Raw genomic sequence first — 17,397 nt, forward strand, 5'->3', positions numbered from 1 at the left:
TGTTTTCAGTTCTTTTGGAAACGGGATTTTTTAAAATATGAAATTGCTGGATAATATGGTAAACCTTATTTTTTAAATTTTTTGAGAAACCACCACCATATTGTTTTCCATAGCAGATGCTCCATTTTCATTCCCACCAGTAAAGCTCAAGAGTTCTAATTTCTCCACATCCTTGCCAACATTTGTTTTCTGTTTTATTTTTATTTTTTATAGTAACCATCCTAATGGGTTTGAGGTGGTGATAATAATTATTAATGTTTTAGTTGTGATAATGGTGTGATACTATACACACATATATATTTTTAAGAGTTTTACTTTTGAGAAATATTGAAATATTTATGGATTAAATGATGATTTGCATAGGATTTATTTTTTTAAATAATACAGTTTTGGGGGCAAAAGGGTAGGGAGGTAGAAAATGAAACAAAATGGCCAAATACTAATAGTTGTTTAAGTTGGGTGATGGGCATATGAGGGTTGAATATACTGTTCTCTCTAGTTTTGTGTATTTTTGGTAACTTTTCATTAAGTCACATTTTGGGGCCATCATGGCCCATTCTCAGCCTCGCTCTCTAGAGTTAACACCTCTAACTCTAGATAGTTAGCAACATTAAACTACTTTTTTTTTTTCCTACTTGCCTCCTTCTGTCCACTCCCACTCAGTGCTCATATGTATATCCTTGCCTTTGCTCCTCAGTCTGGAATGTCTCTTCTGGATGACTTCTGTGCTCCTTTAATACCTAACACAGGTGTCCCCTTCTCCAGAAAGTTCACCATGCCCTCCCTTCTCTTGCTTCCATTAATATTCCAGCCTGCCTTCATAGCTGCTCTGTCACATCCCAGCTGGCTGAAACAGAACTATGTCTTATCTTTTTATCCCCATTGCCTAATGCCCTGCCTAGAGTATAGTAAAAGCCTAGTGCATATCTGAATGTACCATTATTTTGTGCACATCCTCTGTAGGGCAATGTCTGGCATATAGTAGGATCTCAGTGAATGAGTACTGTGAACCCCTGAGGGCATCTCCTGTGTAGGGCAGTAGTTGCTGTTAGCAGGATGAGCATTGTAGACCTTTAAAACTGAGTAGGACCTTAGATCATCTTTCCCAGAGTCTTCATTATGCAAGTCAAGAGAGCAGATGCTGGAAGGGTTATGTCTTAGCTAAGGTCGTGCAGCCAGTTACCACAGCCTGCTTCGTTTTCATGTGCACTGCAAAACCTTCTGAGCCTCACGTGGTGTCCCAGATTGGTTTTTCTATAGCAAAGAGAATATACGGACTGCCTGCCAAGTACCAGAACCAATCTATTTAGCAATTTTGTTTCTCAATATAAAGTGTGAATTTTAACTTTTCTGCTTTATAATAATGCAGGAAGAGATTACATTGTGTAAAATACATAGCCAAGCTTTCTATCAAAAAAGGTTTAGTCACATGTTCCAGTGATACAGAACTGTACACATACATTCTTCCCAGTTGATACTGTGTTGTAATTATATAAAATATAGCCATTGGGGGAAACTGGGTGAATGGTCACTGGACATCTCTGTCCTGTCCGTAAAGATTCTATAATTCTTTAAAAATAAAAAATAAAAAAGGTGATGATAAAAATGTCTAGGTACCAAACTGAAGTTTTCTGGAAAACGCAGATCTCAGGACATGTCATTTTTGGTGTGTCCCTGCAGGCGAGTTCACTGGTAAGGAATGGTGCTGCTCACTGATCTCTTTAGTGCTCCCCATGCTTCTATATCAATGAGGGTCCAAACTAAGAAGACAAATAATGTCTTAAATTTGGGAATCTTTACTAGCAGACAGTTCTGTGATAGATTTTCTTTAAATACTTTATGAAGAAACATTTGGGGCCTTTCTGTGTGGGGTTTCCTCCTAGCATGGCCTGTTTTTCTGGTGAAGACACCTTGATGGGGATCTTCATGGTTGACCTAGGGGAGGTACATTTCTTACAGTTTGAAACTCTGACTCACTCCCTGCTGCTTGTGCTTCATACCAGACTCCTCTTTCAGCTTCCTGAGTGGAAGAGGGTAATCTGGACCTTGCCTCAGTCTGATGGGGGGCAGGGCTGTGGGTGCCGGTGCCCATTCTTCCCCAGACCTCCAAATGTGCAAACCTCAGGACACCCCGCCAAGTGTCTGGCTTCTGTCTGCGGCAGAACCAGAGCGTGATGCTCATCTTCAGGGCACCTTCGAAGGTGAGATTCTGAAGCATGGGGAATAGTATGTGCAGGTGCCAGGTGCTTGGCAAGGCTCACTGCAAAGTCATGACTTGCCCCTGTCACACTTGGCTCAAATCCATGCCTTATCCAAGTTGCCATTGGAACCTTGAATGTTGCATGAAAATAGATCCACTTTACCTGGAGAGGGTCTTTTCCTGCACAAGGTTCCAAAGGTCCTAAGTATATGTTCAGGGTGCTGGAAGAGCTCACAGGGAAAGGAAAAGCCAGCATGGTGTCAGGTTGAACTTGCCAGTATTTCACTATGGCTCCCTGAAAGGTTATCATTTTATGTATTTCAGCCTACTCTTTTGAGGCGTTCCAGTGAGCCGCACACTGGAGGAGTGTAGCACAGGCGTGGTTGGGGGGTTGGTGGGGAGTTTCTCGTGTGCCAGTGCCAAGCTCAGGATCACACAGACCCGTGCGGCGACCTGCCATGGAAGAGTTTTGAGGGAATGACCGGATCAGATTTGTCCTTTATGCAATCACTCTGACTATAGGGTAGAACATTAGATGAGGGTGGGGATTGTGACAAGACTGGCTTTAGACATGGTTAAAATAATTCAAGCCAGAGCAGTTGGTGTTAGTAAAAAGAGAGAAGTGTGTGAATTCAAGAAATGCTAAGAAGGTAGGCCCATTAGGGGTAGTGGACTGGTCAGATGCAGGGACTAAAAAAGAAGGGACAAGAGCAGCACCCTGGTCCCTGGTTTATGTGACTGGGTGGGTCATCGTGACATTCCCTGAGGCAGAACAGAAGCACAGCAAACAAGACTAGGGAGACACTGCTCCAAGTCTGGACAGATTTAGTCTGAGGTGTCTGTGCTACCCCTAGCAGAGCACACCAGGTAGGTAGGTTGACAGACGGGAGTCTGGAGCTCTGTAGACATGGGTAGGTTAGACATAGTACAATTCATTCACAAGTTGTTATCGAATGCTAGATGCTGTTCTAGGTACTGAGGTCTCTGCTTTTCCTTCTAATTGCGGGGAGCCATGTCCACTCAAATGAGTGCTTCCTGTAGGAGAATTAACAAGGTAATCGGATAGAGTGATTGTGGGGGAGGAGTGAGTGATCAGAGAATGACTTTGGGGAGATAAGGAACTGAATTTTGCGATGGGAAGAAGTTCTGGGCAAAGAGAAGAGCCCTGAGGCAGAATGAGCGGGCACATTTGAAGGACTGTAAGAAGGCCGCTGTGACTCAAGCATGATGTGCAATAGAGAGGGCCTGTGAAAGGAGGGCGGGGGGGTGGTGGCAAGGGCTGGTAGGTCAGCACTCCATCTCTGGGCAGTTGGGTTTATTCTAAGTGTGATGTTCAGTCATAGGAATTCGAAGACATGAGAATGGATGAGATCACTCAGAATGTGCAGAGTAAAAAAAGGAAAGGACTCGGATATTTATTTGAAGGGGAGACCTACCTTAAAGGAGACTAAGAAGAAACAACCAGAAAAGTAGAAGAGAAAGCAAGGTAATGTGGTAGAGAAATATGAGAATTAAAGCTTGAATTATTAAAGCTTTAAAGATGGAGAGAATTAAGTGGCAGATGATGGACAGAGAGGGAAAGACTGAAAATGTGGACTGAGTTTCACAGCATGAAGATCATTGCTGCCCTTGGAGAAAGCAGGCCTCCTAAGTCCTCCCTTTCTTTTATTCTCCACATCCAACATCCAGTCACTTCCCACAGGGTGGAAGCCACATTGTGGTGGACCAGGATGCTGGTTCTCGGGTGGGGGTGGGGGAATTTGGCTGATAGAAGTATGACAGAGAGGGAGAAGGATGAACAGTGAGTACCCAGTGAGAAAGGGCAGGAAGCATTGGTGGCTGCCCTAGAGTTGCTGGCCACTTGTAAAGAGCCATGATGAGAGAGTCACCCTGTCTTAAACAGCACATCTGTTTGTTAGCTCAGAGTTGAAGAATATAGGTGTTATCATTTGGGGGAGTTTGACCACAAAGCACACTGGAATTTCAGTGGTAGACAATGAAAGAGGGAGGAGGTGGAGGGCCTGGCCTGTAAGCGTAGTGGTTCAAGCAGGGTTACAGGATGCTGATTCGGTGTCCACAAGGTGTTGCAACTCTGGCTTTACTGGGAGCAGCGTTGATATCCTGGGACCTCTCTTCCAGAACAGAAGATGGTAGGTGGCACTGGCTAAGGCGGAGGTCAGGCCTGCAGGGTGTGTCGGTGGAAGACTGACAAGGTGAGCATGTGGGGGCTCCAGTTTATAGGCAAAACCCCCTTGCGAAGGAAACGAGCATCAGAACTGGTTCTCCTTCAACCCTGTGCACCACGAGACCATTTGGTAGTTAAGACAGAAACAGGAACCTCTGAGCTGAGCACCCATAAATACATTAGGCTGAGAGCAACCACATGCATTTATACATGGCAGCCAGTCTTGTCTGCTTACAAGCGCTACTGTGTTTGTTCTTATGTAATCTGTAATCTCTTCAAGCCATTTTCCCATCTCTTGGGAATTCTCTGAGATTAGGCTCTGTGATTTATTCACCTTGCCACCTTCTGCAGTGCTCAAGGCTTAAAAATCTGCCAGGGCCACCACATTCCACAGCCCCCACCCCCACCTACATCATTCCAGTTAAATTTTGAGAGCAGTTGAGAAAATGACCTGGTGGTGTTACTTTGGAACTTGTCTGCAGCTGTTTGCATGTGGATATTGAAAAAGGGAGTGGTAGCTTTTATAATTGTTAGGGCAAAGAAAGATTCTGTTTCTAATCTGGGACAAACAGCTGACTCATCAAGTGCCTTGACCTCTTAGCTTTCCATCTTCCCCCTTAGGAAAATGGAAAACTGAGCTCCTAGTTTACAGACAACCCAAACGTGACACTGAGGAACAAATGATCCCACCACCACCCTCCAAAAAATATTAATAGAATAAAAATCCAAGAAAAATTAGCAACTCATATTGATTTCCTTCTGACAGATTAAATGGGCGTGAATTTACCTTTTCCAAAGGAAACTTTTCAAACAATGAATCTTAACAATGTCCATTTTAGGAGCATGGTTTCTTTCCTCCCTCTCACCCCTAGGTGGCAGCAGGAAGCAGAAGAACCTACAGGAAAGGAAAGCTGATGTCTGGCTGTTGAGTTGTTATAGGATCAAGTTTTGCTTCCACCTCTGCCCTACAGTTTCATTTATTGAGTATTCCTAAGTTTTTCTGAGCTAATTTAGGTATCCAGATACTGATTTAAAGAACTACTGACTCAGCACTTACAATAGGCTTTAACAGTTAAAAAATAAGAAAATGAAGTGGGGATAGGAATGGGAGGGAGCATTAGAATTAGGACTCAGATTAGAAAATGACCTCCTTGTTTTCTTAGTTGTTGCTCATTCGTATCTAGCAACTTGTTGACTGCTGAGAGCTGGTGCCCACTGAGTTGCCTTAGGCGGGAACCCCAGGTAACAGTACTCTTAACACTCAGGTCCTGGGGCAGGTGTGGTGGTCTGCGTGACCCTTCTCTGCAGCTGGAGGACAACAGCACAGGGCTGCATGCTACTGTCTGACTCCTCTGAAATCTATTTAAAGATAATAATGAATGCTGTTATTTGGAACTTTGTAAACATAAATAGCTCAGTATAGATGCTTGGGGTCGGTGGGAAGTAGGGATGGGATTGGGGTTGGGAGATGTAGGACGAAAATGTAACAAAAGTAAACATAGGAAAGGAGCAGCCGGTGTTTAGAGGCTGGATGTGGGCACCCGTTAGTGGAGGAATCCTGTCCTGATAGCTGCAGACTAGGCTGGGGAAGTGGTAGGAAGATGTCACCTCTCCTCCCCACCCCATTGTCATGCTCTTTTCGTGAAACTCCTGCCCCTGAATTCTCAGGGTGCTTAACTTCTCTACTGCTTGCGTAGGGCATTTGTCTTATTCTGTAGCCATGTCTGTGTATGTCCCATGTCCTAGAAGACTGGGAGCCCATGCGGAGGTTCCATTTGTCTTGATAGTCCACAGCGCTGTGCCTGCACAAGGCAGCCTCTTTATAAAAGGTCAGTTGAATGAATCTAGTTGAGGATGAGAAAGCAAAAATGACAGCGTAGACAGACATGGCTCTGGTCAGAGAGTCGTGATAAGAAGTGGAGTTTGTGAAGGGTGGTCACTAGGCACAGGGGTTTAGAAAATGCTCACGGTTGGTGGGGAGAAGAGTGGGACAAAATCCCAGGGGGAGAGAAGGGGTGGGGCAGGGCAAGGCTCCTGGAAAGGCTGGGAAGGGCATTAACACTGGCCTGTGCAACAGGATGGAGCCTAGCACTGGTGGCCAGCCCCCACCAAGCCTGAGAAAGAGCCTTTACTGCCAGGGTCCTTCAGCTGAAAGCAGCAGCAATCTAAGTTAAACCATCTTAAACACAAGGGGTTTATTTGTTCTCACAGGCGAAAGGGGGGGATGGCTGCTCTCAGGTACAGCTAGATGCAGGCATCACGTCATATCCTTATCAGTGTGTATGAACGCTCTGGCCCTATCTCATTGGCCCCACTCTTGGGAACACCCTCACACCAAGAGACTGGGCAGCATCAGGCTCGTGCCCTGCGAAAAGAGAGAAGATGGCCCAAGTCCAGGGACTCACCAGTCGGCTGCAACTGGGTCCTTTCTCACAGCTGAGCTGGTTAGTAGTCCTTGCTCAGCCGAGGTCACAGGACTTGGGGGAGGGGGAGGCAGCCCCAGAGGTAAATTAGAGATGTTTCCAGAGTGAGGAGTATAAAGTGGTCAGGAAATCGCAGAGGAGCACTGCTGGGGTACAGGCCCTTGGTCAAAGCAGAGGAATCTCATGCACTTTGCTGCACACGGACGTCACTCTTCTCCATGTTTTTCAGCATCTCCACGACACGGTGAAGAGGAACCTTGATAACACCACCTCCCCTCAGAATGGTGATCAGCAGAATGGCTATGGAGACCTCTTTTCTGGGCATAAGAAGACCCGCCGAGAAGCCCCCCTCGGAATAGCTGTCTCTTCCAACGGCCTGCCTCCGGCATCCCCCCTCAGTCAGCCTGACAAGCCTGGCACAGAGGCCCTGCAGGCTGACGGGAAGCACTCTCTTGGGCCGGCCTCCATGGATAAGAAGCGTTTGGCAGACCCAAGCCTCCGCCTGAATGGAGGCAGCAGCCCTGGTGAGTCGTTTCCTCTGAGCCTGAATAAAGAACTGAAGCAGGAGCCTGTCGATGACCTGCCTTGCATGATTGCGGGAGCCGGAGGCTCCATGTCCCAGAGCAACCTCATGCCTGACCTCAACCTCAACGAGCAGGAGTGGAAGGAGCTCATCGAGGAGTTGAACAGGTCAGTGCCTGACGAGGACATGAAGGACCTGTTCACTGAGGACTTTGAAGACAAGAAGGATCCAGAGTCTTCTGGCACTGCCACACAGCCCCCGTTGGTGCAGGACATTAATATTAAGACAGAGTTCTCTCCAGCAGCCTTCGAACAAGAGCCATTAGGCTCTCCACAAGTGAGGGCTGGGTCTGCAGGACAGACCTTTATGGGGTCTTCATCTGGCCCAGTGAGCACAGATCCACCTAGCCTAGGGGGCTCTCAGCCTCTCTTCCACCCCTCTGGTCAGCCCGGGGTGGACTGTCCCAGTCCCAGCCTGATGCCGGCATCAGCCCAGGCCCAGAATGCACAAAGAGCCATCTCCAGTGTGGTGTTGCCCAGCCAGGGCCCGGGAGGGACCTCAGAGCTGTCCTCGGCCCACCAGCTCCAGCAGATCGCTGCCAAGCAGAAGCGCGAGCAGATGCTCCAAAATTCACAGCAGGCCACCGCAGCACCAGGCCAGATGTCCACGTGGCAGCAGACAGGCCCCTCCCACAGCCCCTTGAACGTCCCTTATCCCATGGAAAAGCCTGCCAGCCCTCCTGGCTACAAGCAGGACTTCACCCACTCCACGCTGCTCACAATGTCCAACACGAACAAGGGCCCCCCCCGCCCCGGAGGCCCCTGCCTCCAGCCCAGCCACGTGAACCTGCTGAGTCATCAGCCGCCAAGTAATTTGAGCCAGAACACCGTGACTAACCAAGGCTCAGTGCTGGACTATGGCAATACCAAGCCCCTTTCTCACTACAAAGCGGACTGTGGGCAAGGTGGCCCTGGGGCTGGCCAGAGCAAGACAGCCCTGATGGCTTATCTTCCCCAGCAGCTGCCTCATCTAAGCAACGAGCAGAACTCCTTGTTTCTGATGAAACCAAAGCCTGGAAATATGCCTTTCCTCGGAGGAAATATGGTTCCTCCCAGCCAGGTAAGCATTTGCCTTCTCCCTGATACTCTGCATCCCAGTGGTTACGGGGTCCAAGTAGTGGGGAAACAGAAAGAAGGAGGGAGGAGCAGCTGTAGTTGTCTTGTGACTCCTTGGGAGTAAAAATTGATCAAAACCAGGGCTGATTTTTAATAATAACAGGGTAAAATTCCCTATTGTAACTTGATTTTAACTCTTCATACATTTGAGGGAGCACCTGCCCTTAGTCTCATGTCTCCCTCATGCCACACAACTTATGTCATTTATGGCTGTATTTTGCAGGTAAAGATCAGGCTTAATGTGCTTCTTAGAGGCTTTGCTTTTATTTATTTATTTTTACTACATTTCAGAGCTCTGTGTTCAAAATACTTGACGTTTTAGTAAGCTTACGACCTTTTTAGATGAGTGCTGCTTCCTCCTAATGTATCTGAAGTCCATGGTTATTCAGACATGATGAGCAAGCCTCGCAGAAGCACATGGCTCTGTAAGGCAGAGAATGGTCAAGTGCCAGTGCTATCACGATCACGATTTGCATCTCTGCTCTCTTCAGATATGTTCTAAGATGCCTCCTCCCTGGAAGCCTTCCTGTCCAGGCCTCGTGCACTAACAAGAGTCCCTAGCTTCCTCAAAGACAATGCAGCATGCTTGCTTTTCTCACTCCACATTGTGGCCTAGATGTCTGCACACATACTCATCACATGATTGTATCTACTTAGCCAAAATAACGGGCAGTTTAAGCATCTCAGCAGGTTGCATGCATAAGTAAATGTTGAAACTTCACTTATTTCAGCCATTTAACTGCTACACAGCAATAAAAAGCAACCTTAAGAAAAAGTGGCACAGTGATGACTGCCATTTCAGTATCTCTTGTCGCCCATAAGCTTCTGGTGATTGCGGGGAGGAAGTTACATCAGAATCTGTCTGCTCTAAGATTAGAATCTTGTAGAGATTAAATATATTAATGAGTAAGGAGTGGAAAGAAGCTCAAGAAATTGGACTTGTTTAAGTGATCATTGCTTTTTGCCTTTTTCCTGTTTTTAGTTAAACTTTCCCCTTCGAAGTATAAGTAATGATGTTGGAATAACTGTGGTAACTTTTGACATGCCTCTCACTTTTGGTCCATGTGTGAATAGAGAATATTTGTTAAAGTTCTCATTGATAGTCTTTTTTAAGCATGAGTATCTAACAGAAGCCAAGCAATCTCTTCTCAGAAAAATGCCGTACATGAGTGGACAAATGATACCATTTCAGGCGGTTCAAGGACAGCCCCACCACCAGGGACCAGAGGCTTGCACACTCTGAATGTAGTGTCTCCATCAACCAGAGTCCCTCAGAGTTCTCTTCTAGGAGCCCACCTACACTCACTCCAGTGAGCCTGTATGTGTAAGCCACAGTTGCCTGCAGAAATGATTGTGTGCAGATATCCAAGCATAAATGTAAAATCACACCCTTGCTACTTGTGAGTCACAGGAAGCAAAGCTAATGCATTCTTGGTGTCTGTGCCTGGACACCCAGGTATTCACTCTTGCTGGATGGACAGAGCTCATCTGCTCTGATGGGGAGCTTATAGACTTCACCGTGTCCCACCTGACTTGAGACCCCCTATCTTTGTTGACAGGAGCAGAACCCTCCCAACGTCCCCATGCCAGCCCAGGCCTCCAGCGTGGGGACCCAGCCACCCACTGCATCCGTGGCCAGCACTCACAGCAGCACCCCCTATCTCAGTAGCCAGCAGCAGGCAGCTGTAATGAAGCAGCATCAATTGCTTTTGGACCAACAGAAACAGAGGGAGCAGCAACAAAAGCACTTGCAGCAACAGCAGTTTTTGCAAAGGCAACAGCACCTTCTGGCAGAGCAGGTAAAGAGAAAGGTGGAAGACAACCCCACCCCCCACCTTTGCCTGCCTCCCAAGTCGCCAGAGTGGCTGCAAGCTCCACTAGGGGTGATGTGAATATGTGCTCATTTGCATGTTCAGCATTAGTGCTTTGCTTTTTTAAACCCCTTTCCAGGATTGGGGCATTTCTCGGACAGTGGTGGCTTGTGTCAGAAGCAGCTTTATGTCACTTAGTGGAGATTTTAATGAAGACAGAATCTGTGGCTAAAACTCGGCGTGTTAGGGACATTTTTCCATGTCCATTGTCGGCAGCTGCCAAACCACTGAGCTCCATGATCCACTGGTTCGCTCTGGGACTCAGCTTCGTTGTAAATGTAGAGTTTGTTATAAGCCGGAACATGAAACAGAAATGAAGACGTGCCTGCGGTCCTGGAGCTGTAGAACCAGGACCGACAAGTCCCCTCCAAGTCCTGCGGTTCATCCGCTTGGTCATTAAGCAATCTGCAGGTACCAAGGTTACAAGAGTTTGCAGAATTTTAACTTATATCTTTAAGACAGAAGAGAAGAAATAATCCAGAGGCGATTTTAAAACTCACATCATTGCCTCAGTTCTGCCATTTTTTAAATAACAGCTTTATTGGGTTATAATTCACGTGACATACAATTCACCCATTTAAAGTGTGTAATTCCATGGTTTTTAGTATCTTCACAGAGTTGTGCAGCCATTACAATTTTAGAACATTTCATCACCTAAAAGGAAACCCTATACCCATTAAAAGTTATTTTCCCACCCCCTAGGCCGCCACTAATCTACTTTCTATTTCTATAGATTTGCCTATTTCTGGACATTTCACATAAGTGGACTCGAGGTTCAACCTTGCTATAGCTCATATCAGTATTTTCCTCCTTTTTATAACTGAATAATATTCTCTTGTATGATTGTTACTTTTTTTTTATCCATTCACCTGTTGACAGACATTTGTTTTGTTTCCTGAACTTTTTTTTGTGAACATAGGTTTTTGATTCTCTTGAGCGCGTATTTGGGGTGGTCATATGGTTGATAACGCTTACATTTATCCATTGAACACCTGCTGGACTGTCTCTCAAAGCGGTGTGTGAGGGTGCCAGTCTCTCCGTGTCCTCGCCAAGCTCGTCTTTTTGATCCCACCATCCTAGTGGGTGTGAAGTGGTATACCTTTGTGGCTTTGATTTGCATTTCCCTGATCTGCCCTCCATTTTTAAAACTGATACACCGTCTTTTTTTTTTCTTACTTATTGTTGTTAGGTCTGCCCCCTCTTTCTGTTTCTTGGTGTTTATTAAAAGTTCCCAGATGAGGTCAAGAGCGTTATCTCCGCCGAAGTCCGTCTGTGAGTCACAGACTTGGACCGACCCCGCTCTGACCTCACTGTGTGTCTCATGTGGGTCGCTTGCTTCGCTCTGTTGCTCTTGCCGTCTTCTAGGAGAAGCAGCAGTTTCAACGTCACCTGACTCGCCCGCCACCCCAGTACCAAGACCCGACACAGAGCACCTTCCCGCAGCAAGTTGGACAGTTCACAGGTGAGGGGGCGCCTGAGTTGGTGGCTCTGGGGCAGGGGAAAGTGGGCCCTGACAAGCAGGTACTCCGTTCCATGTGTGCCGCATTCCTGTTGTCTGCCCAGCCTCACGCCAGGTTCACACTGCGTTCACTTGCTCAGGCGTGCTTCAATCCGCTTAGCCAAGGCTCCTGGTTGTCGAGTTACCCTGCAGGCTGGGAGAGGAGGCTCACAGCGGCAGACCATTTTGGCTGGGTTCCTAGCTATACAGTCTTTTCAAGAAAAGCCCTTTCTAATTGGAAGATATCTTATCAACAGGAAATGGCTTCTATAATTCTTAAAAACGTTCTCTGCTTCTGCAAAATGACCTCCTCCTGGCTTCCAAATAATGGAGACTTACTACATTTGTATGAGGCCTTTGCTGCTTTTCTTTCTTCTTGTCCACTCACTTTGGTGTCACAGGTGGCCCCGCCAGCCATGGACAGTTGACCAGGAAAGGGCAGGAAAAACTCCGAGTTCTTAGCTATCATGTATCAGATATGCAAGGAGACCTGGCTGCCATTGCTCAGGCTGTCACTCCAGAAACATATTGTGGTGCCAGTTGACAGACTCAGCAAAATGTGGTCTGGACCTGCCTTCCTGCTCTTCTTAGAATATCTTTGGAGCTTGTCCTTTTCTTGGTCAGTGACTCTCACTACGAAGTGTCCCAGAGAATCTGGCTACTGCTCTGCATTCTGGAGAGTGCAGTGGAGCCTCATGTGCACTGACGGGCTGAGGTGGGAGTCAGCAAGCATCTCAGAAGCCCGAGGCTCAGCCAGCGTTCCCGTCTCTGCCTTTGTTGTGCTGTCACTGGCTGTGAAATGGACTATTTCTTTCCCTCAAGCCAGTTTTTAGTTAGGTGCTAGTGGGGAGAGCGAGAGGAGAAACAGTACTGTTATGGCTAACCCTTACACAGTTACTCAGAAACCCACCTCAGTGTCCAGCAAGTCTCCCAAGGCCAGAACTTCTCTATCCCATCCTATGCTGTCCCGAGCACAGTGCCCGCCACAGAGTGGGTGCTTGGTAAACATCTGGACTTCTCCATGCCTTGCCCACCTGTCATTTGTGGTGTAAAAAACATGCTGTCACACTCCCTCCGCCACCCCCCAGTGCCCACTGCATGCACCCTCACCTAAGTGATTTAACAGCCCTGGCCCAGCAGGCTCTGAAACATGGTCGCAGTCCAGTACCCTTGGGCCATGCAGCCCTGTCCTTCATGATGTCCACAGCCTTTCTGAGTGTGGCCGAGACTCTTCAGTTTTATCTCTAAGCAGCTGGATGCTTCCCCACACCACAGCCCCAGAGCTACCCACACAGCCTGCTTTCATAATTTCGTACCTTTATGCACACTCTTTTCTCTCTGGAATACTCGTTTCTTCAAACTGTTAAACTTCCACCCTTTTAAAACCCAGTGTATTTGTCACCATCTCTCTGATGCTTTCTGCAATTTTCCCTGGCATTGAGCCTTTATCCCCTGTACTCTTACAGCCTGCCGACCCAGCTTTGCTGTCACTTGTCACACCGCTTAGAGCCTTCATTCAGGCAGGTCCTGAGTCAGATTTTTGGGGCCCTCAGTGCCCATTGTAGGGCCTGCTGCAGAGCAGAGATGGGGTGGGCTTTGGAAGTCCGCCAGCTTCCTTCCAGGCATTGCCCCTTCCTCCCTGCCTGTCTTGTTGTCCCCAGTGCTGCAGACTGGCCTTTGTCCCACCGTGTAGGGGCCTGCTGCCCTGTTGGCCCCCAGGGCTCCTCTCTGAAGCCCATTGACCATCTGGTGTTGATGTATGCCCATAGCATAGCGGCTGCACCTTGAGTCTTGGAGTGTCTCCACAGTGAGGGTCAAGAAATGCCAGCTTAATTGACAAACCCTTTTCTGTCTTCTAGGCTCCTCTACCGCTGTGCCCGGCATGAACAACCTGGGTCCCTCCAACTCCACCTGCCCTCGAGTGTTCCCTCAGGCCGGGAGTCTGATGCCAATGGGCCCTGGACACACTTCGGTTTCCTCTCTCCCCTCAAACTCAAGCCAGCAGGACCGGGCTGTGGCCCAGTTCCCCGGCTCCCAGAGCATGCCACAGGGCAGCCTCTATGGCATGGCATCTAGCATAACCCAGATGGTTGCCCAACCCCCGCCACAGGCCACCAACGGACACACCCATGTCCCGCGGCAGACCAGCTTGGGCCAAAACACCTCGGTCTCAGCTGCCTACGGACAGAACTCTCTGGGGAGCTCTGGCCTCTCCCAACAGCACAGTAAGGGGACCCTGAACTCCAGTTTAACTAAGCCACAGGTCCCAAGGGTGTCAGCGGCCCTGGGGGGCCAGAACCCCTCCTGGCAACATCAGGGAATGCCGAGCCTGCGCAGCCAGACCCCAGGGAGCAGCACCGTGAGCCCCTTCCCAGCGGCCTCCAGTTTCCACGTGCAGCAGACCCACCTGAAGATGCCCAGCCCACAGTTTTCCCAGGCAATGCCCAACAGGCCCATGGCGCCCATGAGTTCGGCAGCTACCGCAGGGCCCCTGCTGCCCCCCGTGGGTGCACAGCAGAGGGCCAGTGCTCCTGCCTCGGCCCCGCCCCAGGGAGCCCCACAGCAGGGCTTACCAGGCCTGAGCCCTGGGGTGCCTGAGCTGGGGGCCTTCAGCCAGAGCCCTGGCGCCACAATGGGTGGCCGGGCGGGGCTGCACTGTGCCCAGGCCTACCCCATGCGGACTGTGGGCCAGGATCTGCCTTTCGCCTACAGCGGGCAGCCGGGTGGCAGCGGGTTGGCCAGCATGGCCGGAGATGCTGACCTGATCGACTCCCTACTGAAGAACAGGACTTCAGAAGAGTGGATGAGTGACTTGGATGACCTTTTGGGGCCTCAGTAATGGGAGGGTTTATGGTGTTTTCAGCGTTCGTACACCCTGTATTTTTGTCTCATCTTCAACAGTGAGCAACTGTTTGGACCAAAAGCCCATGGCCTGGGGTGCCAGGTGGGTAGAGCAGAGCCCACGGCTGACCCCAGCCTGACCAGGTTCTGCGGAGCCCATAGCTCCAAGCCAGCCACTGTGGTCCGTCAGGCTGGCCCAGACCATCTGCTGGCATTGAGACAGCAGGACAGGGTTATACAGGTGATTTTCTTTCCAAATGACCAAAAAACCAACAGTTATCACAGTGAAACCCCATGGTGTCAAGCTTATAAAAATCTGTGCCATCGTGTTGACTTAATCCAAGATTTCTCATGCCCTAATGTTGAAGACAAGTTTTTGTTGAAACTTTATATAGCAGAAGTATTTGCAATTATAGCATAGAAAAGGTTAAATTTTTTAAAGATTTTAAAACAGCCTAGGATAGGTGGTGGTTTAAGTTGATTAAGTGGTATGGAAACATAGGGCTTCCTTTTGGTGAAGAGACTTTTTTCTGCTTTGTCAGCTTTCAGGGGAACGAGAGAGTCACTGGGAAATCATTTCTGTAAGTGAAGGCTATGACTACATGTGCCAAAAAGGAACAGGCTGCTGTGCCATGGCAGAGCTGGTGACAGATGTGGTCTTTCCAGCAGCTCCTCCCCCTCCCAGAATGCTGTTCTTCCAGGTCAGCATTTAGGAAGACCCCAGACAGCCCTGGGCTAACTGCCAAAATGGAGTCTTTGGGTTTTGTGTGTCCCTTTTCATTGTAACTTACTACCTTCTGCAGCTTCTCTGACAACTTCTATTTACTGTGTTAGGAAGGTGACTGTTTTTGAGTTGTGCACAAGGTGTTTTTCTTGTTTCACCCTGGCTTCAGTTCCCATGCCTTTTCTTTCTTCCTCTTTGTTTTTCTCTCTCTAGCTCAAATGGAAAACCTCTTTAAGGCAATGACTTACTAGATTGGAGGAGAAAAGAAAGAGTCATTATAGTTCCCTAGGGAGTCCTAGCAGTGGCAAGAGGAGGGTACCCCTCCCTAGAAAGGAAAGTGTCGTCAAGAGAAGGGAACTCAGAGGTGTGCCCTGTCGGGGAGGGAGGCTAGGCTGTAGGCCTGGCCCAGGAAGGAATTCTACTTTGTTTTACTCCTGCCACTCCCGTGTCAGATGACTTGCACTTTTTAAAGATAATTGCTTTATAACACTAATACATTCTCTCTAAAAGGTTCAAGTGGATTTCTCTTTTAAGGTCTGTGAATTAATAGACTTGGCTAAGCTAAGAGTCCACAAAACAGAGTATTACATGTGGCCTGGTTGTGGAAAAGGAGATGGAGAGAGCACTTCGGAAATGGCAAGCGCGGGGTGAGAGCCTTTCACAGAGTGTTGGAGAGAAAAAGGTGCGCCGAAGAGTGGCTCAGACGTAGGGAAGTCTCTGGAGAAACCGCAGCTTCATTTTTATGTCCCCGGAGTCTCAAAATACATAACTCAAGGAGTGTTATATGTAAAGAATTGAGCCAAGGAAAGTATTCATGCGGCCAGCCTGAGTGGCTTTGATGAAGGGGTGGAGGGCCGTCCACACATCGGTAACGATTTTGCACCAGCAGTGCCTTCACAGGGGTACCTGGACCCTCAGATTCTCTTCTCTAATAGCCATTTCCCACCACAAATAGTGGTGTTGGGCCATTTGCCCTTTAACCGCCCTCCTCACCTTCCCCACAAGGGAATGAATCATAGAGCCAGTGAAGACTCCACCCTCTGAGTAAGTTCTCCAATCTGAAGTGGAATAGGGGGACTTCAGTGGGTTTTCTACCAAATATAGCGGGCTGGAGGCTGGTGATGGGCCCTGTTCCCCACTGGTCTCCCTCTGGCTGCTGCTCACCTCTGTCCCCAGGGCGCTCTGCCTCCCCTCCTGGGAAGGGCTGCCCCCGCCTTAGTCCTGGGGCCACCTAGACAGCAGGCTGCTTGCTTGCTACAGTGTCAGAGCAATAAAATGTGATGCTGGGGTCCCCCCAGGAGCTGCCCATGGCTTTATTTATGAACCTGGTTTGGGGTGGTTGGGGGAGAGGACCCTGCTTCAGTGCAAATCACCGTCTTCCAGGAGCCATGACTCAAAAGGGTGCTCGGACTTTCTTTATACACATTTGCTTTGTGTAAATAAATGTTTACAATTTTATATTAAAGATGGAATAAGCGTTAGAGCTCTGACTGTATATTTTTTACTTTTATAGATTTTAAAACTATGATCCTTTATATATGTGTTTTGGGGGAGCTATGATAAGTTTTATGGCAAACAGTTGGTATTAACTTTTTATTGTCATCAAAGTACATAAAAATCCTATTAATCCCCTTATTCTTCTACTTCCCTTAACTCTGGTATACACCAAAAAGAAATCTTGACTTTTCTGTTTTATCATTATAAAATAATAAAAGTATTTTGCTAGTATGGAAACTGCTTATGTATTATCTTTGCGTGGCTGTGCTAGTAGGGAAGGAAGTGGGCCACCAGTACTTTGTTTGGTAGTTGGGTTTTTTTTGTCATTTGGCTATTTTCTTACTGAGCATTGAGGTGGGGGTGAGGTATTTGGTTTGGTTTACCTCAGAGTAACTTCTGCTATTTGACGATAGGCATGAAGTTGGAACTGACACTGTTGCAAGATACTCAGGACAGAGAG

At 48.0% G+C, this 17,397-nt stretch overlaps 1 protein-coding gene across 5 annotated transcripts in view; it reads left to right on the forward strand.

The window, feature by feature from the left end:
* MAML1 (mastermind like transcriptional coactivator 1) overlaps positions 1–17,174 on the forward strand; it is a 42,187-nt gene extending 25,013 nt beyond the window's left edge. For 2 of the 5 annotated variants that reach the window (XM_023537719.1, XM_011371969.2), the window contains exons 3-6: positions 7,038–8,450; positions 10,066–10,305; positions 11,743–11,839; positions 13,735–17,174. In XM_023537719.1, coding sequence (XP_023393487.1) covers positions 7,038–8,450; positions 10,066–10,305; positions 11,743–11,839; positions 13,735–14,714 — 2,730 coding nt within the window. In that variant the 3' untranslated portion in view covers positions 14,715–17,174. Of the gene's footprint in view, positions 1–3,537; positions 3,687–4,367; positions 4,414–6,404; positions 6,830–7,037; positions 8,451–10,065; positions 10,306–11,742; positions 11,840–13,734 lie in introns of those variants that run through there. The other 3 variants (XM_023537720.1, XM_023537721.1, XM_011371970.2) reach the window with 3 other exon arrangements.
* The last annotated feature ends 223 nt before the right edge of the window (positions 17,175–17,397 follow it).

This window comes from Pteropus vampyrus, unplaced genomic scaffold (assembly GCF_000151845.1).
Source record: "Pteropus vampyrus isolate Shadow unplaced genomic scaffold, Pvam_2.0 Scaffold197, whole genome shotgun sequence".
Taxonomy (NCBI): Eukaryota; Metazoa; Chordata; class Mammalia; order Chiroptera; family Pteropodidae; genus Pteropus; species Pteropus vampyrus.